Source organism: Halichoerus grypus, chromosome 12 (assembly GCF_964656455.1).
Source record: "Halichoerus grypus chromosome 12, mHalGry1.hap1.1, whole genome shotgun sequence".
Classification (NCBI taxonomy): Eukaryota; Metazoa; Chordata; class Mammalia; order Carnivora; family Phocidae; genus Halichoerus; species Halichoerus grypus.
Genome location: NC_135723.1, coordinates 38543151 through 38571004, shown reverse-complemented (window position 1 = coordinate 38571004; position 27854 = coordinate 38543151). Strand labels below are relative to the sequence as shown.

The following is a 27854-nucleotide window of genomic DNA, read 5'->3' as shown; positions in this document are numbered from 1 at the left end:
ACACACTGGTTTCCAGTTTCATTTGTATCCAGTGGCATGTGTTTGCAGAGGTAATGGATTTGCAGCCGTAGACAATTGCAAAGCCATGCGATACACAGAGAGACCAGACCCTGTGACCTCAGCTTGATTAGCATGACACTGTACACATGTATATTTCAGAGATTATTAGATTTTAGTACTGTGCATTTTTAGAGTTTAAATTTGATTTTCAGGATTTGCTTTTGAGGAAGACAATATGCTTCAAGCTTTCTGTGTGTGAGTACTACATAGATACATGTGAGCGCAACATGTGTTAGCCGGAGTAACAGCCGTTGTTGCTGTTGGTGCAGACCATACCAGCATTATTTATATAGCTTGCGTTTAGAACAAGAGCCTATAACTTCGAATCCTGTGTCATTTGTTGTTTCCAAAAGGAAGCGAGGTGTAAATACTGCCCAAATAGCCTCTGTTGAAGAGCGATCTGTTTTGTAAGTAGCAAATGGGGAAGGTAAAGGTAAAGGGCGCTTCTCTAAAATGTTGTGTGGGTGCCCATAATTTAAACTGATGCTACAGAAAGGAAGTATTATTTTCACAAACAAAACATAAGGGCTTAGTCATTTTCCATTTCTCGATGATGAATGTACCATACATCCATATCATGTTTTTCTCAAAGTGAATGGAGTCCTAGACTTATAGAGAAGCAGTCTTTACTGTCGAGTTGCCAAGGAAACTGACCAGCAAGGATGTGGCTCAGCAGCTTGCAGAAAGGCAATTGAGTACATGTGAATACGGAAATGTGCATGTCATCTCAAAACCCACGAGCGCCATGGTGAATTGTGGTTTGGCTCTGGAGATCACAGGAAAGTTTTTTATGAACCAGAAACTGAGATGTTCTGTACTAGTCCCTGAAGTGAGGTGATACTAGTCCTTGAAGTGAGGTGATAGGCAGTGGCAGGTACCCTTTTAGGGTCCCACTTCAGGCCTTGCCAAGTGCTATATAGAAAACAGAATCATTTTATTTATTTATTTATTTTAAAGATTTTATTTATTTATTTGACAGAGAGAGACACAGAGATAGAGGGAATACAAGCAGTGGGAGTGGGAGAGGGAGAAGCAGGCTTCCTGCCGAGCAGGGAGCCCGATGCGGGGCTCGATCCCAGGACCTGGAATCATGACCTGAGCTGAAGGCAGACGCTTAACGACTGAGCCACCCAGGCGCCCGAAAACAGAATCTTTTAATATTGCTTCATATGAACAACCTTTCTTTTGGCTTTATAAGCTAGCTTTTACTACCTTATGGCAGCAAAAACTAAGGGAGACTGTCAGGAGTTTGTAATGTAAATGGAGGATGATAACCCATAAACTGCTACACACCTGTGAGAATTAATTCAAGTTATAAAATGGAAACTTAAGTGAAGTATTATGTATATACTTAGTCCACAAGCATAACACCTGTGTTTACCTCCACAGTGCTTTTTAACTAGAAGGTATTCATCCATTCAATAGGCATCGATAAAATTATTCAGCTATGGCAGACACCTTCTAGGTGCCAAGAAAATAACAAAGGTAAATAAAATTCAGTGCTGGACTTCAAGGTGTTTTAATCTCTAGAAAGAATAAGTTACATAAACTCTGGAGAGATTCCTTTAGATTATTCAAAATACTCCTGTGCTTTGAATGTAGGGTTGTGATCTGGAATTTAAATACCTTTACATGTAGAATGAAGTAACTTCTCAGTAGGGGTTCACAAATCTCCATAATTTGACTCTTCTTACCAGTTTTTCTCCTTTTACCTTAATTATACCCCAGGATCACTGGCTTAATTTTTTTCCTTGAAAGGTCCCCCCAGTATTCCACAATTGTATCTTGTACAAGTTTTCACCACTGAAATGCCCGAATCCCCATCTATGAGTTTCAGAATCTTGCCAGTATTTTACAAGCCATGTTGAATTCTACTTCTTACATAAATCTTTTCCAGATCTTTTCCAGCTTCCATTGCTCCTTGCCATCTTTCCAGGTATTATCAGAGGAGTTTATACCTCAGGTATCATACCTAGTTAGGTGGGCGTTGGTCTCCCAAGCCAGATGGTGAGGAAGGCAGGGACTGGGTCTCCTTCGTCTTCACATTCTCCACAGCACCTAGCACTCAGGGGACATTGTGGAGTCCAGCGGGGGGGAAATTGCCAATTCTAATCCTCACTTTTTCTGTGATTTGTTCATTCTTGTTCTTTGGAATGGGACCATTTCCACAGGTGAGTAAATTGTTCTTGAGGAGAAGAAGCTGGGTACTCTAAATGCCATGTAAAGCCTACTGAGGAATACTAGCAAAGCAAGTCAGGAAAGGAGGAGTCTCTCTACATACCTAGTTTAAACGTAACTTGCAGCTTCCTTCCGTCTGTTACATAGCCTTTGAAGTTGTGTTTTAGTAGCAAAGCTATGGATACATGAAGCTACAAGCCAAATATTTTAGTTCAGTTCTCCATTTTTGGCAGCCATCCACAGAACTGCAGGGACAAGTTTTCACAGATAAAGAAACATTTTGTGGGAGTTCCTATTTTTATGCTGAAAATTTACTGTCAATGATCTTGCTATCTAGGGCTTTTAGTTAGTTGTGAGCCTAGGGTGAGCAACATTGAAGGTCTCAAGATTAATTACTACATTTACAAATCCGTCAGTGACTAAGAAAAAAGAACTGGATTTATCTGTTTAAAAATTACAGCCACTAGCCAATCAGGAAGATAGAAAAACTAAAAGAGATTGTAGAGGTGACAAGTGTAATGGCAGTAATGTGTTGGTGGAGACGATGATATCACAGGAAAAACAATAGGTGGGAACTAATCAAACCAGTTTAGCCAATTTAGTGTACTCACATCACATATCATAAGTAATCAGCAAATCATGAAATCTGCCCCATTTCATTTAAAGAAATCATTTGCACTGAACTTTATTATCTGATTGTTATTGTTTATTTAGGATATAGCATAGTAGAATAGATTATATTGTGTGATTTATTAAATGTCAAGATCGGGTAAAATGGAATAAAGGAGAGGTATGAGGAGAGATACAAGGAATAATACAGCAAAAGTATCCAATGCATTTTTTATAAGTGTATATGAAACTCACCTTACATATACTGATGGCATTATATAGTCTGATATGCTATGTCTAGTAAATAGTTAATACAGTTTAGATTCTTACCATTTAAAAATTACTCTTTATACTTTGCTTTGAAAAAAGGAAAAAAAAAACTGTAGTAATTATGTAGTCATTCAGTTCTCATGATATATTTTGTTGGTAATAATGCCCATAAAAAGAAATTACTGAAAAAATATTATGGATGTCTTCATTATTTAATAACAATTTAAATTATTAAATGTGCCTAATTTTGTTTACATAATATTTGAAAGTTTCTAAACATACCACGTTGAAAGAGTTGTTCCATGTTTTGTCCTGAAATCACTTCTCTTTAAAACAAACTTCTTAACAATATCTTGCATGTTGCTTTAGTTTTCCCAGAAATTTCTAAAGAAGTGAAACCCTTCTTTACAGCGTAAGTGAATTACTGAAAGCATATCTCATTATTTGTCTTTCTATCTCTTATCTTTCCTCTTTGTTTTCAGTGTACACTATTTTCTCGAAGGTGCACTCTGATCGGAATGTATACCCGTCCGCAGGTGTCCTCTTTGTTCATGTTTTGGAAAGAGAGTATTTTAAGGGGGAATTTCCACCTTACCCCAAGCCTGGTATGTTCTCAGTGGGAAAAAAAAGTGGTTAACTTACTAAATTTTTCTTTTTGTTCAGTGTGCATAATTTAGATGATATATGATCAAATATTATTAACATTATTTGAAATGGTCTGTATATGTGATAAATTGGTTGTTGTAGGATATTTCCCATTTTAAGATTAGAAATTTAAGTACAGAAGGAAATAACTCATTTTTGAATTTTTTAAAAAAGCTTATTTCTAGTTTTCCAGTGTTGAGTTTTGTGTGTCTGACAAAGGACCTACCTACCTATGTTCGCATAGAAATAATTATAGCTATACAATTATGGTTTTCTGTATTAAGACTTAGATTCTTACATATACAATTATGGTTTTCTGTATTAAGACTTAGATTCTTACATAGTACATTGATTTTTGGAAGACCAAACATATGTTGTAGAAGAGAATGAAATATGGTATTAAGAAAGAATTCTCAAGAAAGCTCTTACAATATGAGATAATTTTAACTTCATAATAATATAATGGAGATTAAATTTTCCTTCAAAATAATACCAATTGTGATGCTTTATTTAATTCACCATTGTTTTAAATTATGTTATATTGGATTATCATAAATGCCATCAGATTAATGAAGATATAGAAAGAATAGCAAGAAAAAAATATTTTGTTATTACAACTACTTAAGTAACAAATAAAAAAGGAATTTTCTGAAAATTATAGCATTAGAATTAATATAAATATTATTTTTGTGGATTATATGATAAATAACATACCTGAAAACAGTCATAGAAAATAACCATGTTCTCACCAGCAGTAAGAAAAAGTAATCTTTTCATCGGTTATTTATAAAATGTTTTTTTTATGTGGCATTCTATGTTTGCAAAACTATATAAATGAACCTTTTGAACAGTAGCTCCAACGTTTGGGAAGAAAATATGTAGTTAAGAGCATAGTTTCTGGAATCAGCCGAGATTAAATTCTAATCTCACCATTTGAGAAGGTACTTAACATGAAAAATTACATATCCCATCAGTAAAATTAGGGCTAATAATAGTCCCTTTTATAGGTGTGTCTGAAAATCAGGTGAAATTGTGTCTGAAGAGGCCAGGCACATTCTAACAAATGATGCTGTTGTTGTTATTATTCTTAGTTACAGTTCTTTTGGATTTAACAACTCATTCTCCAAAGTTTTAAAATTACATTATTTTTGTTTTGATGACACTTTTATCATTTTGAGATATCCCTTGAGATTAGTTCGATAGTGTCCAGAGTTTTATGAAAGAAAAAATTCTCAAGAGAATGACTACATCAGCATGATTAGGGGATTTTCCCGAAAGATAGTTGTCTCATTGGCAGAACTTCTACACTCCTGTGTGACCAAAAAAAAAAAAAAAAAAAGGAAAGAAAACAACATTTCCAAAGACATTGTATGACTGCTTTCTTTGTTGCGTGAGATTTCTAGGCAACTAAATAACCAAAAAGATTTTTTCTTTACTTGAGGCTCTGATCTGAATTCCCAGATGGAATTTTTTTTTTTTTTTTGGTGTGTATTTAGTTTGCTACAAATATAAGAAAAAGATTTTAGAAATATTTTGATTGAAATTATGAAAGCAGCATGTGCGAAAATAACTGTTTTATATTTTAACTCTGTGCTTCTTATCTAGGCGAGATTAGTAATGATCCTATAACATTTAACACAAATTTAATGGGTTACCCAGACCGACCTGGATGGCTTCGATATATCCAAAGGACACCATATAGTGATGGAGTCCTATATGGGTCTCCAACAGCTGAAAATGTGGGGAAACCAACAATAATTGAGGTAATTTAATTAGAAAGAGCAAAATTATATTTTTGGGTTTTTTGTAATTTGAGTTTCAAATGTTGAAATTAAAATTATATGACAGTGGTTTTCAGTATTTTATGCATAGAAACACATTAGATAACATTTGGAAATGTACCATTCCTTTCTGTTCATTTACAAAGGTCTTTGTTTTAGTTCTTATATATAAAAAAAGAGCAATCTAAATTAGTGGAAAAAAATTTAAAGCCATTTAAAGAAATAGATTATTATAATATGAATTCTATTTAAGAAAATAAATACAAACTTAAAACACTTATTTGCTTTATATATTAATTTCAAATTTTCATGTTCATTGAAATAGTCTTTAAACAGACATCTGGGGGCACCTGGGTGGCTCAGTCGTTAAGCATCTGCCTTCGGCTCAGGTCATGATCCCAGGGTCCTGGGATCGAGCCCCGCATCGGGCTCCCTGCTCCGCGGGAAGCCTGCTTCTCCTCTCCCACTCCCCCTGTTTGTGTTCCCTCTCTCGCTGTCTATCTCTGTCAAATAAATAAATAAATTCTTAAAAAAAAAAAAAATAAACAGACATCTGATGAGCTCCTACCATGTCCTAAGTATTATGATAACTGCTGGTGGTAGAAAGATGAGTAAGAGGTGAGTCCTGCCATGACTCTGGTCCAGTCGTTGAAGCACTGGAATGGAAATCCATTGTTAGCCAACATCGTCATAACCATTCTAATCAGAAGGTACTGTTTGATGCAGTTGTAAAAGGGTAAATAGGAATTCACTTTACAAGTAGAAGGAAGGCTATCTTAGTTAGCAAAACAACACATCAAAATCTTGGAGGTATGAACAAAACCACATGATCTCAGAGGACTCTAATTGTGACTAGAAGGCAGGACACACCCCAGAGGGCAAATGATGGGAACAGAGGTGTTGATGTTGGTAGGGGTAGATCTTTGAGGGCTCTGTAAGCCATGCTGATAGGTTGACCTTTATTCTTGAGGTGGTATTAGAATTCATCAGATTCTAGCCTAGTAGCTAACATCACACCTGGAAGGTATTAGAAATTAAAACAATAATAAAAACAAAATACTGACATTGAGCCTTTAATGGGAATTAATATGTTTTAAAAAATAAAATAAATGGATATAAAATCTAGTAGAAGTGTTTCCTGGTCTACTATACCCACCAAAATCAGAATTATACTGGCAGTTAATGGCAGGAGAGTCTTTTATGCCCTGATGCCTACAGGAGCTTAGATTCTAATTTAACTGATCAATTCCATAAAGATTTAGTGGTAGTGACCAGGGCAGCAGCCTAGGAACCACTAATGGAACTTCCAGGAGCTTGTACAGGTCCTGAGTGGCACATTTTCTATGTGGTATAAACTCTCAGGGGATTACATGCTTTGAGTTTTTCTCCAGAGTTTTAATCAGCCATAGATTGTGGATATGAGCTTCCATGTTGGCCAAGAGAAGGTGTTTCTTCTTTTGAATTGAAGTTTGTATTAACGCGACTTTTCAGTGATTTCTATGAATAAATCTGTTTCCTTAAGACAATATATAGATACATAAATAGAATGTATACACACCCATTATCTATGTAGATATGGAAATATATAGAGATATAAAGAAAGAAAGTTATTTTGAGTTATTGTGAAAATAGTTTTAAAAAATATTCAGTAAAATTATATAGGTTATTGACCCAAAATAAGAGAAAATGTCATTTCTTAAATGGGAAAACACTAGAGGAATTCCATTTAAATTGAAGAGCAAAACAAGAATGAACCCCTCCACCACATCTATTACAGAATATATTAGAAGTCCTAGCCAGTGCAGTAAAGAAAGAAAAAAATATTAAATCTGTAAGTATTTAAGGAAAGAAATAGAATAGTCAATGATATAAAGAGTCTATAGACTACTAAAATTTTAAGAAAGCCTAGTAGTAAGTTATAGGCTCAATATAAAAAATTTGGTTATATTTCTATATATGAAAAACAAGTATTGAGAAAATAAATGTTTTAAAAAGATACCATTTTTAATAACAACAAAAATTATAAGGTACTTAGAATAAATCTAACAGAAGGTATGCAAAGTTTGTATGGAGAAAGTTATAAAACTTAATCAATACTAAGATTATATAAGTGAAAAGGTAGTCTATTCAGGGATAAGAATACTCGAAATCATGAAGGCATCACTTTCCCCCTAACTGATCTATAGATTCAATGCAATTCCAATAAAAATTGCAATAGGTTTTTTCATGAAACTAATGTCAACTAATTCTAAAATTTGTAAAGATGATAAATGGCCAAGAACAATCAAGGTACTCCTAAAGAAGAAACAAAGGGGGAAAGGTTTCTTTCCTTTCCAGATATCAAGATTTATTATAAATCTATGGTAATTATCATAAGGTTGTATTGATACAGAGATAGACAAATTAATCGATTAATAGAATAGAGAGCCCAGAAACAGATACATCTACATAAGGAACAATGATGTATTTCGGAAGAGATGGTGCCGCAGATGATCGGGGAAAAGGATGTTTATTGAATGGTGCTCAGAGGATTGGTTTGCCATATGGCAAACACAAAATTAGATTCTTACTTCATAAGAAATATAAAACTCAAGTCTAGATAGTTTAAGGATTTAAACGTGAAAGGCAAAATTTTAAGCTAGTATATGAAAATGTTGAAGAATATTTTGCTGAGTTTGGGGTAGGGAAGCATTTCTTAAATAATACCTACATATTTTTACTTGAGAAAAAAGATTGAGAAATTGTACTGTGTTAAACTTGTCAACTGGTGTTCATCAAAATAAACCATTAAAAAAATAGACAACCCACAAACTGGGAGAAGTTATTTTAAAAATATATAGCTGACTAATGATGTGTATCTAAAATATAAAAAAGGACTCCTATAATAAGACATGAAAATCAGAAATAAGACATGAACAGACATCTCACTGAAGAGAAGACATAAATGACAATTAGGTAAAGACACTTACTCTCATCAGTAATGAAAAATGTTCAAATTAAGACCACAATGAGAATTTTACCCCAATCCACCCATTGAGGATGGATATGGGGATTGGATAAGTACTTTGGAAAACAGTATTGAATATTTTACATAGCTGAGTATCACTGTACCCTATGATCCAGCAGTCCCACTTCTAGGCATATACCTAAAAGAAACATCTGCAAACGTCCACTGAAGGCATGGACAGTCATGCTTATTGAACAATGTTTGTATAGCAAAACACTGGAAATCCACAGAGCAGTGGAGACCCAAAAGTCTAACAGCACGAGAACAGATAGAAAGTTCATCAACAGAATAGATAAATTGTGGAGTTTTCACACAGTGAATTAAAAAAAATTTTTTTTAGTAGAGTTGACACACAATGTTACATAGTTTCAGGTGTACAACATAGTGATTTGACAGTTCTCTAGTTATGCCATTCTCACAAATGAAGTACCATCTGTCACCATACAAGTCTATTACAATATCATTGAATGTTTACAGCAACAATGTCAGCTTGCCCAGCAACATGGATAAATGTTGTAAACGTAATGTTGAATAAAAAAAAAAAACAAGTTCCAAAAGACTACATAGAATTAAACATTTCTCTGGAGCTCAAAAACAAGCAAACTAAATAACGGATTTTAAGCATACATGCATTTATCATAAGATGATATTTAAAATGAATGGGATGATAAGCATAAAACTCAAAATGGCTACTTCTGTTTGGAGAGAGGGATAGGAGAGAAACACGTGTGTTGAGCCAGGAGTCTCAGGGGTTCATGATGTTCTCATACCGTAAATGTTATGAATATGTCAAATAATATGCTAAAAGGATAATGATGAAAATTTAACATCTTTTTCATTAACACAAGTAGTGATTAATCTGTAAATAACATTTCTTTATTCATATATAGTAACATTTACAGTATTTAAAAAATTCTATAAAAGAATTTTGCATATCTTAAACTCATATTTAATCAGATAACCCCCCTGATTAATTTATTCAGTAGATATTTATTAAACATCTAAAATAGATCAGCCACTGTTCTAGAAATAGGGGATCAAAAAAGTATACACACATACCTCTCTGCCATGAAGGACTTCACATCATCATGATAAGTAAAATTTTTTTTATTTTATTATATTAGGTTAATCACCATACATTACATCATTAGTTTTTGATGTAGTGTTCCATGATTCATTGTTTGCGTATAACACCCAGTGCTCCATTCAGTACGTGCCCTCTTTAATACCCATCACCAGGCTAACCCATCCCTCCACCCCCCTCCCCTCTAGAACCCTCAGTTTGTTTCTCAGAGTCCATAGTCTCTCATGGTTCGTCTCCCCCTCCAATTTTCCCCCCTTCATTTTTCCCTTCCTACTGTATTCTTACTTTTTTTTAACATGAGCTCCCCATAGCACATACCCTCTCCAATGTCTATCACCCAGCCACCCCATCCCTCCTATACCCCACCACTCCAGCAACCCTCAGTTTGTTTCCTGAGATTAAGAATTCCTCATATCAGATCATCATGATAAGTAAAATTTGATTGAGAATGTTACTGTATTTAAATATCTCATTAGAAGTGATAGAAGGACTGCATTCTGTTACAGCTGTTAAAATTAAGCATTAAATATAAATTCAGGTAATAAAATTCTCTTCCTGATTTATGAAACATACTTCACCCTCTTCAGGAGCCTGTGACTTTAAAAAAATATTAGAATTTATGAAATTTATAATAATGAAATTTGTGATAATTATGGAAAGGCTAGCCATAAAAATCTTGCCACTAGCTAGAAAATGTCTAATGTTTCTGAGTTTTAGCTGTGAGATAGTCTAACAAATAGTAGAAAATTGATACTTTTTTTTCCATTGAGAGTATGATTAAATTTTTTGCAGGGTAAACCTTTAAAATCATGAAGATTCTCAAGTCTTTTTTGCATCATTTCAGTTGCTTCTTTGTGAACAATAGTTCCTAATTTATTTTAATGACTAGTCTTAATTTTAGCGTCCCGAGTGAACCTTGTTGATTATGTGTCCCAACAGATAGCAACAAGAAAGTCATTAAACCCAACAGAAATTTGACAAATTGGGGGCAGAAAAATCCTTTTGACTTTGTGCAATAATATGCTTTTCAGAATATGTACTTTGAAATATTTTAAATGTTTGTTTATTCCAAGATTCCGGTGTTTTATTTTTCTCTCAAATAGTATTTCTGATAAGTGTGATTTCTTTCATTTAAAGCTCATATACGATGCTATAAAAATCTTCAGTATTTATTTTTAAACGGCCAAGAGTGTTCTTTTCAGTTTGAGTCAGTTTTGTCCTGCTCTTTCGTCTCAGTGCTCACTCCAGCTTCAGTCACTGCCAGGAGGCTAGTGCTGGGATGCTAAGACTATTACACAATCATTTGTTGTTTTTGAGGTACTGCAGACCTGTCTGAGTGATTTAATATCTGTTATAAAGTTAATTATTTCTTAATTTTTGAAGCCATATCCTGTTGTTGGCCTTTGCTTTGTCTGTTGTTTGCAGTGGCTGTTTCTGAGTTGACTTTGATGTAAGTTCATTGGCTCTGCAAATGTTTACTAATCTTTGACTCTACAAAGGTATTGATTTGTGTTTTGGGGCATGTGCCATAAGCCTTATAGACTGTGATCCTTACAGCTCTACTCCCATCATAAGGGAGATATGATTTCTAAAGGGTTATTCATGCATATTTTGACTGGTTGGTGTGCAGTTTAGTACTGAATGCAAGCAACACAGAAGATGTGCTTTTTTTTTTAAAGGGTACTTTTTAGTGAAATCCTCAAGCTCCATTTAAACGTACAAAAATATATTGTTTGGGTTTTTTTTTTTTTTTTTAAATCTTAGAACGGCAGTGGTAAGTAATTTCTGATGGTTAATCCATTTACTAATGATGCATCTGCATTGCTGCCAGCACTTAACGGTGTTCTGTAAAAGGGTCTTTCTGATTTTAACTTTTTGTTTTAGCATGTTAAATAGACTTGCTTAATTATTTATTTTCCCGTAACATTGCTAAAAGCTCTGAGTTGTTCTTGCCTAGAGAAGGCACATTTTGTAAGTACATAAATAATGAAAATGGAAAGAACTACAATTTGTTTTCATTTTGTCCTTAATGAATTTTGTTTCCCAAATAACATTTCACTTATTTAATATGATTTTCTTTTTCTAATAGATAACTGCCTACAATAGGCGTACCTTTGAGACTGCAAGGCATAATTTGATAATTAATATAATGTCAGCAGAAGGTAGGTATGGAAGATATGTTGCTGATTGTTTTCTTATTTGCAAGAAGTATTTCATTATGGTTTGTATCTATGCAAAATACAGTTAAAGATTTTCAGGTACCACATACCTAATGTAACTAATGAAATGGTAAAGTGTAGAAAAGAAAGCCAAGCAATCTTTAATTGGTTATAAAATATCATGATGGGTGTTGGTGCTGAAAAGCTCAGAATAGGGAGCCAAGCACATAGGCCACTTATCTCTGCGGGCTTTGGTTTCATTATCTGCAAAATGAGACTAAGGCTAGCATTTCTCTCCCAAGTCTGGGGTAAGGAAGGAGTCTCTGAGTTAAGGATTGAAATGTGCTTAACACAGGGCTGAGCACAGGGTACACGATCAGTAATTAGTAGCTAGTTTTATTACAAAACTGATGATAGGTAGTGGTTTAGTTGTGTGTGAAGACAGAGAGTTGTTGATGGAAATAAACTGGAATTTGGGTCACAGTCTTCTTCCTGAATAGCTAATCATGCATTGTTGGAGTCCATCAGCAATTTGGAGTTACATATACTCAAATTGTAAGTGATTCCCAAGAATTTGGAAGGTTAGGGACATGGGGAATATTCTAAGAATTGCGCTGTCAAATATTCTGATCTGACTTTGGCATTTGATTGGGAAAAATACGTACTGCTAAAAACTTTGTAGTTAAAATTTATATATCATGGGATACGCCTCTCTATCCTAGATATCATTTATGAGGGTAACAGAAGAAGAACGGACACAGCATTTTTACCCCTAAAATTAGTAAAACAATTGCGCATCCTAAATAGGGAATTCAGAGTTCTATTTGCAAGTACAATTGAATGAGCAAATACTAATTTGGAATTCGTGGTAGTTCATAAAGGTTGAGTTAAAAATTGCCTTTATACTGTATGAAGGAGAGTAATTTCTATGGAATTGATACTGCAAAACATAACTGGGAAGATTGCTTAAAGATTTTGCACCCCTTTCCATGAGTTTTTTTCCCAGGTATTTTGGCAGTATCAATTGCAGACAACAAGTGTGCTAGTTTAAAGTTTAGAGTGACTTTCATATGTGAAAAGCAAGTCCAAATCCCAGTTCTGTGGGCCTGGACAGAAGATTCCTGTCCCCTTTTCTACGTCCCAAGGGCTTTTGGTAGGTATTCCTGCTTGGAACAGGAAGACTTTCACTCCCAACTTCAATTGTAATTAGATGCTTGCATCATGCCTAAAGCTATCCCTGCAGAGTGGGAATACCATTAATGATCAGAATCATCACAACATTCCCTTTCTCCTTAGGAGTTCATCAGTGCAGTGATATGGTTCCATTACAGTGGGCTTGGACCACTAACCTCACCTTTATGCTCTTAAGGGGGGGCTCCCCATTCTCAGGTACAGGAGTCCCTACAGACTGCAGGACAGCCTGATCTACAGTTTGAACTTCCTTCTCAAGTCTGCTCTCAGTCCTGGCAGATCCAGAATATACCGGTATCCTAATTAGATGTTTGATGTGCAGGGACCCGTGTTCAAGCAGATACTAATGGAGGACTGCTAGACATCTGTAGGATTGGAAGTTGGCTTTACAGGCTATTCATCTAAATCGGGAATTTTGAAGGTGGGTTGGTGAGGGAGGAAGAGTAGACAGGTTTTGGAAGCCTCCATTTTCATTTCAGGCAGAGCTGCCCCACTGCCTTTTACATATGAAAACCAGTGAACCAAATACCATGCATTTATCCTTGCTGGTCTGGACGGAACGTCTGCAGGCACTAGGATGGACACATCTTTGAGCAGGGCCTACACACACGCCATTTCTCCCAGATGAGTTTAGGAAAAGAAATAACAAGAGTGGCATCTGAGGATAATCCTGCTCAGTCTGACTCCCTGCCCAGCTGTCTCCTGCTCTGAGAGACCTAATGGGAAATTAGTCATGTAGAATCACAGAGTATGAAGCTCAAGGAGAGTACATAGAGTGATTCTCTAAATTGGGTTGAGTGCCTCAGAGGCCTGCCACCAATCTGTTGGCCTACTGTTCCCTTGGCCTCTGTGATGCCCAAATATAGCAGGCATGGGATTTCCCCAAAGTTAGAAAGCTCCTATGACTCATCTTTGGAAGGTCTGGCGGTGGCGCTTGGCTCGGTAGAGAGTGGGCAGCTGCTCGGCCCAGAGCTTCTAAGGGTGTGGCGGCAGCGGGTCTCAGAGAGGAGCCACGAAGCGGGGTCACATGGATTAGGAAAAACCAAGGAACAGTTCTCCAGAAAGGAGCATTGAAAATAAGAAAGATGTTTTGCATGCTTTTTTAGAAAAGTGGATGTAAAAACACTGAGTGAAATGAATGGGTGATAGACTTCTAGCACACTCAAAACTATATTTGGTATTATTTATAAATATTATTTATTGCCAAGAAACTGTTCTTCATGACATATTTATGCATGGCTGTTTTTCAGTATGGAGAAAAATGTGGCATGATTAAGCTACTGTTTATCTATATAAAACAGGAAATGTATCTGTATAAAACAGGAAACTTATCTACATAAAATAGAATAAATATATCATATTTTAGAAGACTGCAGATGGGCCATACATCAAACAAATATAACAAAATCACAAACAGAATAAATGGCAGTGTAGAAGATGAATGAAGAACCTTCTGTGATTAGAGCCATGAAAAACTCAATCTTTAGGAAGAGACACCACACTCTAGAAAACTCTCTTGAAAATTCTAAAGCCTGAACATCTTCCCTGACTCCCCCTCTGGCATCAGGCATCCTTTAGTATTAAAGAGGCTTCATAAGAAACGAGGTCATCAAGATTTCAGTTATTTATTGTGTAATTTTTAGTTTTTACTACTCTTATTGAATGAGTATAATACTTTACAGATATATGACTTTTAATGAAATACATCAGAGGATAAATGTGGTATAGTTACTACTGAGGGCTTTAAATGTGTGTATAGTCCAGAAACACTTTCTTTTCCTTTTGAGGGAAGAATTCAGGTAAACAACTTGTTCATGTTTATAATAATTGTTAAAGTTTACTGTTTTATAAGTTCTTATTCCAGGCTGGGAACTCCAGGGAGCACTTTATATACCGTCTCCTTTAGCTTAGTTAAAAAATCATCTGAGGCAAGTTTAAATAATTATGAAAGCCTGGGCCCATCTACGGATTTGTTGCCCCCTCTGAAAATAGAGGGCAAGTACCTACTCACCCTCAGGTTGTGAGTATTAAATGGAATAATTCACCGCACTCCCTTTAGCTTGGCCCACCTCATAGTAAGTATTCCAAAAGAGGTAGCCTTTATTATTATGGAAATATTATTAAACAAATAAAAGCTATTCTTTATCTTAATAGAACAATCAGAATACAGGAAATGATGTTTTTGAATTGAAGAGTAGCATTTGAGAAACTGAAATACGATTGACCTTTGAACAATGCAGGGGTTGGGGTGCTGACCCTTGAGCAGTTGAAAATCTGTGTATAACTTCTGGCTCCCAAAAAGCTTAACTACTAATAGCTTACTGTTGACCAGAAGTCTTTCCAATGATAACATATATAAATTGATTAAAATATATTTTGTATGTTCTATGTATCATATACTGTATCCTTACAATAAAATGAGCTAGAGAAAAGAAAATGTTATTGAGAAAATACATTTACAGTACTGCACTATATAAAAAAAATCCACATATAAGTGGACCCACATAGTCCAAACTCTGTTGCTCAAGGGTCAGCTGTAAGTTCTGTTTATTTCTATCCTACTTAGTTATACCGAGAGTCTGAGTTAGACATTGGTTACTTTAAAATAAATATTAATTTTAAAATCTTTAGAGGGAAAGTTTGATGAGATACTGAAGAGGAAAAAAGCTAAATCGCTAACAACAGGAGATAATGGCATTTTGTGGGAAATTTAAAATATAATTCTCTAGAATACTTAATTATGAAGTGATTGAAAGAGTGAAATTACTATGACTTCAGATTTCTTCTGGAAAATATAACCGATATTTATTTTAGTAAAAGTAATGTTTTAGCATGCTCTAAAAAGATCAGTAATACTGCAAATTAAACATACGGTATTTCAAATTATCCATAAGCAACTCACAAGCAGTTACAGATATTTTGTAATGTCTTCTGTATTTGGAAAGGGTGTTGCTCTGTGCCTCAACTTTCTCCTCTGTTCAAATGGGCATAGCACTACCTAGGGTTGTAATGATTAAATAAGACAATATACTTGAAAAAAGATCTGTCAATTTTGAAACACTACAAATACAAAATATTATTCCTACCCACGGAGGGCTCTGGAAATGCTCCTTCTACCTGGGAACCTTGGCGGAGGAGGAGATTGGCAGGTTACTGGCAAAATGGAGGCGGATTTGGCAGTTTTCTCTTTTTTGGCCAAATTCTATAATTATAAATTGCCCTACAGGAGCTTTCTAAAAATCCCTTGGATTTGATTACACTGTAAGTAAAACTCTGTGTCAAATGTATGTTTTATGTCTTTAGATATGTCCTCCGTTATACAGAAAGCCTTTAAAGTCAATATTCATAGTGTTCCCCAAAGCCAGGATTATGACAGAAATCAACAAATCTCAAATTTCTCTTTCAAAAGATGACTTCATTAACGATATACATACCCTTTTTCACCAAAATTAGACTTCCCGTTACCATATCAAGCAGAATTCTTCATTAAAAATATGAATGTAGAAGAAATGTTGGCCAGCGAGGTTCTTGGAGACTTTCTTGGGGCGGTGAAAAATGTGTGGCAGCCAGAGCGTCTGAACGCCATAAACATCACGTCGGCCCTAGACAGGGGCGGCAGAGTGCCGCTTCCCATTAATGACATGAAGGAGGGGTAAGCAGACCTTTATCTTGTTGCCTTAAATCTGTAATTTTTTTTTTTAATTTATGACATGATCTTGAATTTTTTAACCATGGTGATCTTATCAAGTTTATTATAGATGGAAGATGGCCTATTGCATTCTTTGTAATAAGAAGTAGGTGTTGTAAAGATATGGAAACACTAGCAATTTTCTATATTGACAAAGAGGTTATGTTAATGGTTCTTTATATCTGATGTCCCAGGTCCTGTGAATTCTAATTGTAGATCAGGATCAGCATCATAAATTATAGCACTAAGTCTTTTGTACCTTCCCTAGAGAAGCTGATTATTTAGGGCCCTGCATTTCAAAGGAAATTGATGCCCTAGTTATCAGCTGCAGGATACTCAGACTGCTGTAACTTTATTCTAGGAAACTATTTCTTCGCCTTTAACATTCTTTCCACCATGTGTCGGTGACGGATGGCTGGAGTGGATTTGAAACCTATTCCTAAAGCCTGGCCTTGTCACTCAGAAGCTGGGTGACATTGGGCAAATGCTGCACCCCTCTGTGCCTCGATTTCCCCATTTGCTCCAAGGGGAACTACTTCTTCCCTCAGAGTTGTTATAGTGTCTAAATGAGACAGTACGTTTGAGAGGGGTTCGTCTGTTCTCATGCCTTACAAAGTTTAACTTAGACCCTTGTAGAGTGTAAGAAATACTTTTTATGCCTGGGTACGTTGAGAGGATTGAATGTCAATGTCGAATCAAACTTTGATCTTTAATTTTTAACCTGTAGGTTGAAGCAGATCTGCCTTTTTTATTTTTTTAACCCATCCTATAAACATATGAGATATGGAATAAATCACAGTTTATATAGCATATCCCTTTCCAATTCCTCCTTTTTCCATGTACATGGTAACATTTTTATACAGATGATATATAGAATTAACTAGAGTACCTAGATTAATAAGAATTAAATTTAAGGGCAGCGTTAAAGGAGAACTCTGTTGGAAATGAGGGAAGAGATCACAAATAGACATAGATGAAGTATGAGAGAGTAGGCAGGAGAGGGATAAGGGATAAGCAGTGAGCTGTGAAGTCCAACTTACAAATTTCGGAATTAAATTGTAGCTTGTATGTCACAGTAATGGATTTTGAAGTCAGTCAAGCACACGTAGAAGTGCTTTGAGAAAAAGAGTTGCTTTATCTCTTGTCTATCTGTTGGTTTTCTATATGAAACCATAATTTTAGAGCTTACATTTTTTTTACTTCAGCATTCCAACATGAGTCTCTGTGCCACTGAGTAATTAAAATAGAACCAGGGAAAATGACGAACAGGGAATCTCCCCTGAAAACATTCTCCAAATATGAAGTCTTTTCAACAGTTTCTTAAAGTAGTATGTTCCACAATGATTGTTAAAACAATGACCAAAAGATGGTTGGAGGAAGCAGCCTGAAAACCAGGCATTGGTAGAGTTTTGCCCCGTTGTGCTTTCTTCTGGGCTCACTCTTCCCTACTCAGTCATGCAGGCCGCACAGAGGCCCTTTTAGAAACAACTAAACTGAACTACACAACTCTAGAAACCAGACTCTGACCTAAAACAGTGCTTCCCAACCATGTCTTGCCTAAGAATTGCCAGTAGCGCTTTAATAAAAATATAGATAGGGGCGCCTGAGTGGCTCAGTCGTTTAAGCGTCTGACTCTTCATTTCAGGTCAGGTCTTGATCTCAGGGTCATGAGTTCAAGCCTGTGTTGGGCTCCACACCCAGTAGTTTAAAAATATAGATAGATGATGATAGATGATAGATAGATAGATAGATGATAGATATAGATAGATAGATAGATAGATAGATAGATAGATAGATAGATAGATATAGATAGATAGATAGATGATAGATAGATAGATGATAGATAGATAGATAGATAGATAGATAGATAGATAGATGATAGATATAGATAGATAGATGATAGATAGATAGATGATAGATATAGATAGATAGATGATAGATAGATAGATGATAGATAGATAGATGATAGATAGATAGATGGATGATAGATAGATAGATAGATAGATGATAGATAGATGATAGATATAGATAGATAGATGATATAGATAGATAGATAGATAGATGATAGATATAGATAGATAGATGATAGATAGATAGATAGATAGATAGATAGATAGATAGATAGATGATAGATATAGATAGATAGATAGATAGATGATAGATAGATATAGATAGATGATAGATAGATGATAGATAGATAGATAGATGATAGATAGATATAGATAGATAGATGATAGATAGATAGATATAGATAGATGATAGATAGATAGATGATAGATAGATAGATAGATATAGATAGATAGATAGATGATAGATATAGATAGATGATAGATAGATATAGATAGATAGATGATAGATATAGATAGATAGATAGATAGATATAGATAGATAGATGATAGATGGATAGATAGATAGATAGATAGATGATAGATATAGATAGATAGATAGATAGATAAATAGATAGATAGATAGATAGATAGATAGATAGATAGATAGGTTCCTGTCTTCTGCTTCCCCCTAGAGATTCTGAATCTTTGAGTGTAGGGCTGGGCCTGAGCATGCGACTCTAAATTAAGAACAGAATTTTGGTCCTACAAGTACTTGTTAGAGAATTCAGTCATTAGCTGATCCCCCAGCACCTGCTAGAGGGCGGCATGTGCTGTCAGATATTTGAGAGAGTCAGTCTCGTGGCATTTATTTGGACCCTGTTGTCTCAGATCCCTTCCCAACTTGAAATGCTTTCCATGAGTTTTAATTTAATGTTAAGCCGTAACCTTTACAAAGTATTCATATGATAAGTCTTTTAAAATAGCATTTCTATAAATTGTACCCAATGCCAACCCTACTGCCCCAATGTCCCTTATATGAGCACCAATGAAACAAGATTGTACTTGAGGATAATTCCAGAAGAAAAAAATTGTCCCTGGGGGTGATTTTGCATATTTCCTTCAGTTGTTATCTAATGCCATGGTAACAAAAATAATTTTTTACCCTGTTGCCTTAAACCTAGAAACAAAATCCTGTGCTTGGCTAACTCATCTCTTGTGCTGTCCTTTCTTTTTGTTGATGTATATCATAATACTTAATTTATCTAGTAAACTTTTTGCTTCCATAATTTCTTTTGAAAATAACGTGGGCTATAAATCCCTTTCTAAAATGGAATATTGAAGAAAATATAAAAAACTAGGGTCAGACATAGCAAAGGAATTCCATCCCTTTCTTTTCTAAGGTTTTATTTACAAATGTTGTCATACACTTCCATCATATTAATTGAGCACCTGACCAAAGTGTTCTGCTTAATACTCAGTAGCAAAAGTCTCGGTCTCTGATAAAAAACAAATAAAACCTCCATGATATTATTTCCTATTACTCATGGCGGCCACAATCTACTAAATGAAGATTTTTCCAGACTTGATCTATGTAGTCAGATACATAGCGGATGAATAAGAGAAGCTCTCAGGAGTAGACCGTCAGAGTAAATCCCCTGGCCTTCCACAGCCCAAAGCACCATTAAATGTCGATCATCAAGAAGGTACTCTGCAGCATCCCAGCTCTTCTTCCCTCCTGACGTACATTTGTTCACCTCTTTAGACTCACTGACAGCTTTCAGACTTGTCCTAAATCTAACAGAAAACAATTATAAAGATTTACTTCAAAGTCAATAAGCTCCTGCAAAGGAAGGCTGAGCCTCCTGAAAAGATTTTCTTTCCCTTGCCAGACCCATAACCCCGGGCAACTGTGCTCCCCCCGGGCATGGTCTCTGTGCTGCTTTTGCTCCTGATACTGTGCCAAAGGCTAAGGACTTGTGGATGCATTTAGCCTGGGAGAAAGCTGGTGGAAAGGGGAGCAGGTTCATATTTCATTCTAGGCATGGCATAGCTGCCAACCCAGGGTGAGTGATGTGGTGTAAATGGCGGCTCTGAAGGGAATGATGGGGTGTGAGGATTAAAGAATATACTCACTTTTCATAAGAGATTGTCAAACCCACCACTATTTCCTCTGGTTACCAAAGCACGTGGATCTAGCCTCAATCAGCAAAGGGAATCCTAGTTTATTCGTTAGACGGTCTCACAAAGTGCTCCCTCTAATTAATTGTTTGCCTTCTGCCCTAGAAAGGCCTCAGTGAGAAATTACACTTGAGGAAGAGACTGTAAGTCAGTGGCCACCAAGTACTGCTCTGATGGAAGGTCATGATCCTGGGCTAGTCCGTAGTGCTCTGCTGAATTTGTCCCCATGTTTGATTTATAAGATTGTCCTTTATTCTTAAGTTAACGTGCCTCTTACAGTTTTGGTGCAAATATTCTTTTATGGAATGGTGGTGATATATGATAGGAACTTCTAAAAAGAGCCTTTAATAATGTAAAAATTGAAAGCCCATATAAATCCATTTTTTAAAAGTATAAAACCAATACATGAAATCAGTGTGACTATATGTCTCAAATCTATTCTATGTTCTACACATAGATTCACTTATTAACTATTTTTATTGGGGAATACTATATTAATCTTTGTAGTATAGTGATTAAAAAAAAAAAATCTATGCTCACAATCTATTAGGGACCAGGCAGGTAATCAGATAATTAAAGAACAGTGTTGTACATACCCCTGTTGACCTCAAGAGGTCACAGAGAGTGTTCCTCCTTCACTTCTGGCGCATGCCTGGAAAGGGTTCATAGAGGAGGTGAAGATCTGAGTTTCAACGGTGCGTACAAATTAACCTGCTCAAAAAATAACGAAGAGAGATTCTAGATAGAGGGGTCAGCTTGGGCAAAAGCCCTGAGGTAGGAGCAAGCCTGATGGATTTGGAAACCTATTTCATGTGGATTTGGGGGACAGGGATCCAGAAGTGATTGTTACCAAGGAGGCAAACACCAGACCAGGTAAGGCCCCAGATACCAGAAAAAATTGTTTGGATTTTATCCTGAAGCATTAGGGACGTTTGCAGAAAATAGCACATGGTTGAAAGAGTAGACTGAACCCAAATGCCTCCTTTCTGTAAGCAGGACGATCTTTCCCCATCACATGCACACAAAACGAGAAGGGTCTGACCCTTATAAGCCAGTTCCCCTCTTTGGATAATGTATTCCTTCTCCAATGAAGAGGAGCAAGCAAGTAGTAGAACTAGGGTCTGGAAGTGTCCTTTCTTTTCTTTTTTATTCTGCATTAGATCTTTTATTTAGTTTAACTATTTATTTTTCATCTTACTTTTTGACCAATTGATTGCAGATATGCAGAGAACAAAGAAGTGGTGTGGGGGACAGAGGACAGGAATCATAGTGCATTTTCTTTTAAGAGCTCAAGAGTTCCCAGGCAACATGTAACATGTGGACACATTCTTCTCTAAACTGTCTTTTATCTCCTATCTCCACAAAATAATCAAACACATTCGTTGCTTGGACAATTAGGTCAAATATGCAATCATTGGATCCATTTACCTGGCAGAAGTCTGGCTAAAAAAAGCAGAGTTTCGACTTAATTTTTTTTTTACCTGTTATTTGGTTTTCAACGTTGTATGTGTAAAAGCCACAATGAATATATTCTACCTCAGGGGAAGTTGAGTTCTTCAAACTGGAAGAAAAGACTCCTTCATAACGAACAAATTCTGCCTGTGTAGATCAATTCTTAAGAGTTTGAGACATCGGGGAGCCTGGGTGGCTCAGTCGTTAAGCGTCTGCCTTCGGCTCAGGTCATGATCCCGGGGTCCTGGGATCGAGCCCCACATCTGGCTCCCTGCTCAGCGGGAAGCCTGCTTCTCCCTCTCCCACTCCCCCTGCTTGTGTTCCCTCTCTTGCTGTGTCTTTCTCTGTCAAATAAATAAAATCTTAAAAAAAAAAAGTTTGAGGCACCATGTTTTGTTAACATTGCTTGAGAGCCTCGTACTTGGCACCACGTTCCCATCTGTTTACACCTTTGAAAGTTTGAAAACATGTGGCTGAGGTCATAAAGATAAGGATCATTCTCATTTCACTTTATAAAAAATTTCAGTTTTTCCATGTCAAAAAGCTAGCTAAAAGGAAAACAGATTATGAAAAATGTAATTTTAGCATGTATCGCATAGAGTTATTATTCACAGCCTCATACAAAATTATTTTTTTTAAAAGCCAACATGTTGAAACTTACTAGCTCTACAAAAGAAACAATAAATACATTTTTTTTGACCTGCAAAGCAAATCTAATATCTCCTTCTCTCGAGCATGACATTTGTAGTCTGTTTGCATTTTATATATTAACTTACTGATTGTCCCAGTATTCTTGAGACATAATTGACATATGGCATTGTACAAGTTTAAGTTGTACAACAGAATGATTTGATGTATGTGTATATTGCAAAACGATTACCATCATAAGTTTGGTTAACATCCACACCTCACATAGTTACAACTTTTTTTTTCTTGTGACGAGAACTCTTAAGATCTATTCTCTTAGCAACTTTTGAATATACAGTGGCTCGTGTTTTAAAACTGGTATAATGCTTTTTATTCATTCACTTATTCTGCAAATAGGCTCCCTGAGGACAGTGAGAAAGACTGGGTTCAAGGAACACTGTTAAGGGGCTGTTGCTTCATGCCCTGTGGAAAGTGATGGTGATCAGAACTAGGGTGTAGGGAAGATGGAACAGATTGGACAGGTGCATGTGAGAGTTCTTTTGGGGTAAATGTCAGAGACTGATGATGGATTGAATATGTGGAAAGAAGGACAGGAGTCAAAGATGATGGTGCTTGAGCATCTGGCCATGCCAATCACCGGGAGAGAAGAAGATGGAAAAGGAGGAACAGGTGAAGGTGGGGTGGGGTGACGATGAGCTCAGTTAGGAACATATTAAGTTTGTGAAGCCTATGGATCATCCAAGGAGAGATGAAAGTAATTTGGCAGTATGTGTCAACTGTCATAAAAATGTTTCTACTTCTAGGCATCTCTTTTAAGATAGTAACATTAAAGAATATGCACAGAGATAGTCTTTGCAATATTATTTATAACATCAAAAAAATTGGAAGCAACTTACATGTCCGACTCTGAAGTAATTGTTGAATAAATCATGTGCACTTACAAAATTATATTGCCATAAATCTATAATTACAAAGACTGTACAATATGGTAAATGCTTATGACGCATTAAGGGAAAAAGCAGGGTACAAAATTGTATTTTAGAGATTATTGCAATTAGGTTAAAATATATGTATTTGAAAAACATTTTGCAAGGTACATTGGAAAATGAAAATAGTTATCTTGGTAATATAAATTAATTCTGTTTTTGTATCCCAGGTTTTATGTAATGTTTTTATATTGCTTTTATAATTTAAGGAAAAAAATAAGGCATTTCAAAGCACCAAAAACTCTATGCCCATTTATGTTATCTTGAAGTGAATTAATTTAAAATCTTACTAATTTTAAATGCAAATCAATGTCATGTTAAAGCAAGTTAACCGTTGTAAAAAATATTCATTTTATTTCTGTATTTATAAGTATATGTCACAATTATTAAGGAGATATATGGTCTTGGTAGGCAGTCAATAGGGAATAGAAATTGACTTTATGTGAAGCTTACAAGTAAGAACTTGTTTTAAATGGAATACATTTATATTCACTGATCATCTAAATACTTTACCAATGGTTTCTCATACACACTTTTGTTCTGAATTTTTTATTTTCATCTTTAGCTTTAGCCCATTATATACTATTTATCTCCCAAAGGCACCATAGTTTTTGAAAAAATCTTCCTTCAAATGAATCTTAAGTCCAAATATAAATTTGACATAAAGAACAACCAAATGAATTTGTGTAATCAAACTCTGGGATACAGTTGTCAACTCAGGGTGTGAGTTCACACTTACATTGACATAGCTTTGAATTTTTGTGATGCACTTTCACTTAATTTCATTTTTAAAAATAACAGCTTTATTGGGATGTAATTCATATACTGTACAATTCACCTATTTAAAGTATGTAACTCAATGGATTTTAGCTTATTTTACAGAGTTGTGCTGTCATTATCACCATCAATTTTAGATATTTTCATCATCCTAACACCTTCATCCCATACCCATTAGCAGCCACTTACCACCACCACCACCACCACCACCACCACCCCTCCCCCCCCAGCCCTAGGCAACCACTATTTACTTGCTATCCTTATAAACTTGCCTACTGTGGACATTTCATATGAATGGAATCATGCACTAAATGGTCTTTTGTGACTGGCTTCTTTCACTTATCCACAGTATTGTTTTCAGGGTTCATCCATATTGTAGCACGTATCAGTACTTCATTTCTTTTTATGGTTGAGTAATATTCGATTGTATGGATATTCTACCGTTTATTCATTCATCAGTGAGCATTTGGATTGTATCCACTTTCTGACTACTATGAATAATGTTGCTGTGAACATTCATGTACAAGTCTTTGTATAGACATCTATTTTCATTTCTCTTAAGGTATATACTTAGGAGTGAAATTGCTGATTCATATGGTAACTCTGTATTCAACCTTTTGAGGAACTTCCAGACTGCTTTCCAAAGCAGAGGCACAGTTTTACATTGCCACCAGCAGAGTAGAAGTGTTCCAATTTCTCCACATCCTCTCCAGCACTTCTTCTTATCTGTGTTTTCTATTATAGCCATCCTAATGGATGTGAAACAGTGGTGGTTGTTTTTTTAAGATTTTACTTATTTAGGGACGCCTGGGTGGCTCAGTCGGTTAAGTGTCTGCCTTCAGCTCAGATCATGATGCCAGGATCCTGGGATCGAGCCCCACATCGGGCTCCTTACTCAGCAGGGAGCCTGCTTCTCCCTCTGCCTGCCGCTCCCCCTGCTTGTGCTCTCTTTCTCTCTCGCTCTCGCTCTCTCTGACAAATAAATAAAATCTTAAAAAAAATTATTTATTTATTTATTTGAGAGAGAGAGAGCATGAGAGGGGAGAGGGTCAGAGGGAGAAGCAGACTCCCCACTGAGCAGGGAGCTCGATGTGGGGCTCGATCCCAGGACTCCGGGATCATGACCTGAGCCGAAGGCAGACACTTAACCAACTGAGCCACCCAGGCGCCCCTGAAACAGTGGTTTTGATTGTGGTTTTGATCTCTCTTTTGCTGAGGGCTGAGGGTGTTGGACATCTTTCCATGCACTTATTGGACATTTGTATACTTCTTTGGAGAAATGTCTATTCAGAGCCTTTGCCATTTTTAAATTGGATTATTTGTTTTTTTGTTTTTGCATTGTAAGAGTCCCTTATATATTGTAGATACAATTCCCTTATTAGATATATGATTTGCAGATATTTTCTTTCATTCATGGGTTGCCTTTTCACTGTCTTGATGGTGACCTTTGGACCACACTATTTTTAATTTTGATAAAGTCCAGCTCATCTAGTTTTTCTGTTATTGCTGGAGCTTTTGGTGTCATAGCTGAGAAACCACTGCCTACTGCCAAGTCATGGAAATGTATACCTTTTTTTCCTCAGAGTTTAATAGTTTTAGCTCTTACATTTAAGTCACTGACCTATTTTGAGTTAATTTTCTTATATTCTATGGGGTAGGAGCCCAACTTTATTCTTTTGCCTGCGGATACCCTGTTGTGCCAGTACCATTTATTGTAAAGGCTGTTCTTTCCTCCATTGCATTATCTTGGCATTTGTGACAAAAATCAATTTACTAAATGTAGGAGTTTATTACTGGACTTGGAATTTTATTTCATTGATCTACATGTCTGTCCTTATGCTGGATTACTATTGCTGACTGTTTTGATTACCATTGCTTTGTAGTAAGTTTTAATCAGTAGTTGTGAGTCTTCCAACTTTGTTTTTCTTTTTCAAGAATTTTCTGTGGTTATTTTAGGTTCCTTGAATTTCCGTGTAAATTTTAGGATCAGCTTGTCAGTTTCTGCAAAGAAGACAGCTGGAATTTTGATGGGTTTATTTCATTTTATAAGTAGCTGTAGCATTGTCATTAGGAAAAGAAATAATTATTTAGAGTAATTTCCCGGTTTTCTCTCTTCTTTTGAAAGACCCATGAGATTCCCTTTTCTCGAGCTGCTTCAAGATTATTTCAATGCTATTATCACTAACTTTTTTTGTATGAAACTCTTACTGACTAATTAAGTAGAGTTCTTTCTCCCTGATTACTAAGATACACACCAAGAAAAATTTTGCTTGCCTAATTTGTGCTTATCAAATAATAGTTTTTCTCTTAGATTAACTTCTTGGGAAAAAAAAGTGAGAGACCTTGTGGTAGGAGACCTAACAGTAGGGGTCTGTGCAGTAGAAAAGCTGACAGAACTCTTGGGTAAAATAGCTAAGTGCCTAAAGCTCTAGAGATGTAATTTCACCATCTTATTAAAATGAAATCAAGTGAGATTTATTACCTACAATTATTTATTGGCTTAGTGATAGTGTTATTTCTAAATAATTTACTTTAAGAGTAATTTTTAAAGGTAAGTAATCTACCAAACATAGTAATCACAATATGACAGACACACGCTTACTTTGAATTAAAATAAATAGGATGAAAAAAAATTTTTTTTTAGAAATTAACCTGGAATCAAGAGAGTGTCTGGAACACCAAAGCACTCAGTAAATATTGGTTGAATAAAGGAAAGAATGGAAGGCAGCTCCTACGTGAATATCACTGCTTTTAAAGCCCAGGCCCCTACCTTAGGGATGATTCTAGATAATCCCTCAATTCAAAAGGATAAATCCTGCTTTCAGGGTAGATTGTTTTTCAGTGTTTCCAATTTTCTCAAAGGATAACCTGAGAGTTTCACATTTTTGCAGCGTTTACGTCATGGTTGGTGCCGATGTACCGTTTTCTTCTTGTTTACGAGAAGTTGAAAATCCACAGAATCAGTTGAGATGCAGTCAAGAAATGGAGCCTGTGATAACATGCGATAAAAAATTTCGTACTCAGTTTTACATTGACTGGTGCAAAATATCGTTGGTGAGTTTTTATTTTACTTTGTTTTTGCAAATGTAATTGGAAGTGATGTGGCTGGAGATAAAATTTGGCTAAAACCTGAGGTGCTTTTAGGTACAAATCCTGGGTTTACTTTGTTAACGCAATTGACTTCCCTTGACTTTAAGAATTTGGCAATCTTGTTGACAGTGCATCCATTTAGGAAAGAGTATCTCCACTTTTGTTCTCAGTCTACCCTTGATTAGTTGTTGGGGCTGCATTAGCTTGGCAGGTGGTCCAAAC

At 35.8% G+C, this 27854-nt stretch overlaps 1 protein-coding gene across 8 annotated transcripts in view; it reads left to right on the top strand.

Moving 5' to 3' along the window:
- Window positions 1-27854, top strand: part of SGCE (sarcoglycan epsilon) — a 61272-nt gene that overhangs the window by 16199 nt on the left and 17219 nt on the right. For all 8 annotated transcript variants that reach the window (XM_036115655.2, XM_036115656.2, XM_036115654.2 and 5 more), the window contains 5 exons: window positions 3600-3722; window positions 5368-5525; window positions 11724-11796; window positions 16438-16636; window positions 27434-27596. In XM_036115655.2, the coding sequence (XP_035971548.1) occupies window positions 3600-3722; window positions 5368-5525; window positions 11724-11796; window positions 16438-16636; window positions 27434-27596 (716 nt within the window). The remainder of the gene's footprint in view (window positions 1-3599; window positions 3723-5367; window positions 5526-11723; window positions 11797-16437; window positions 16637-27433; window positions 27597-27854) is intronic.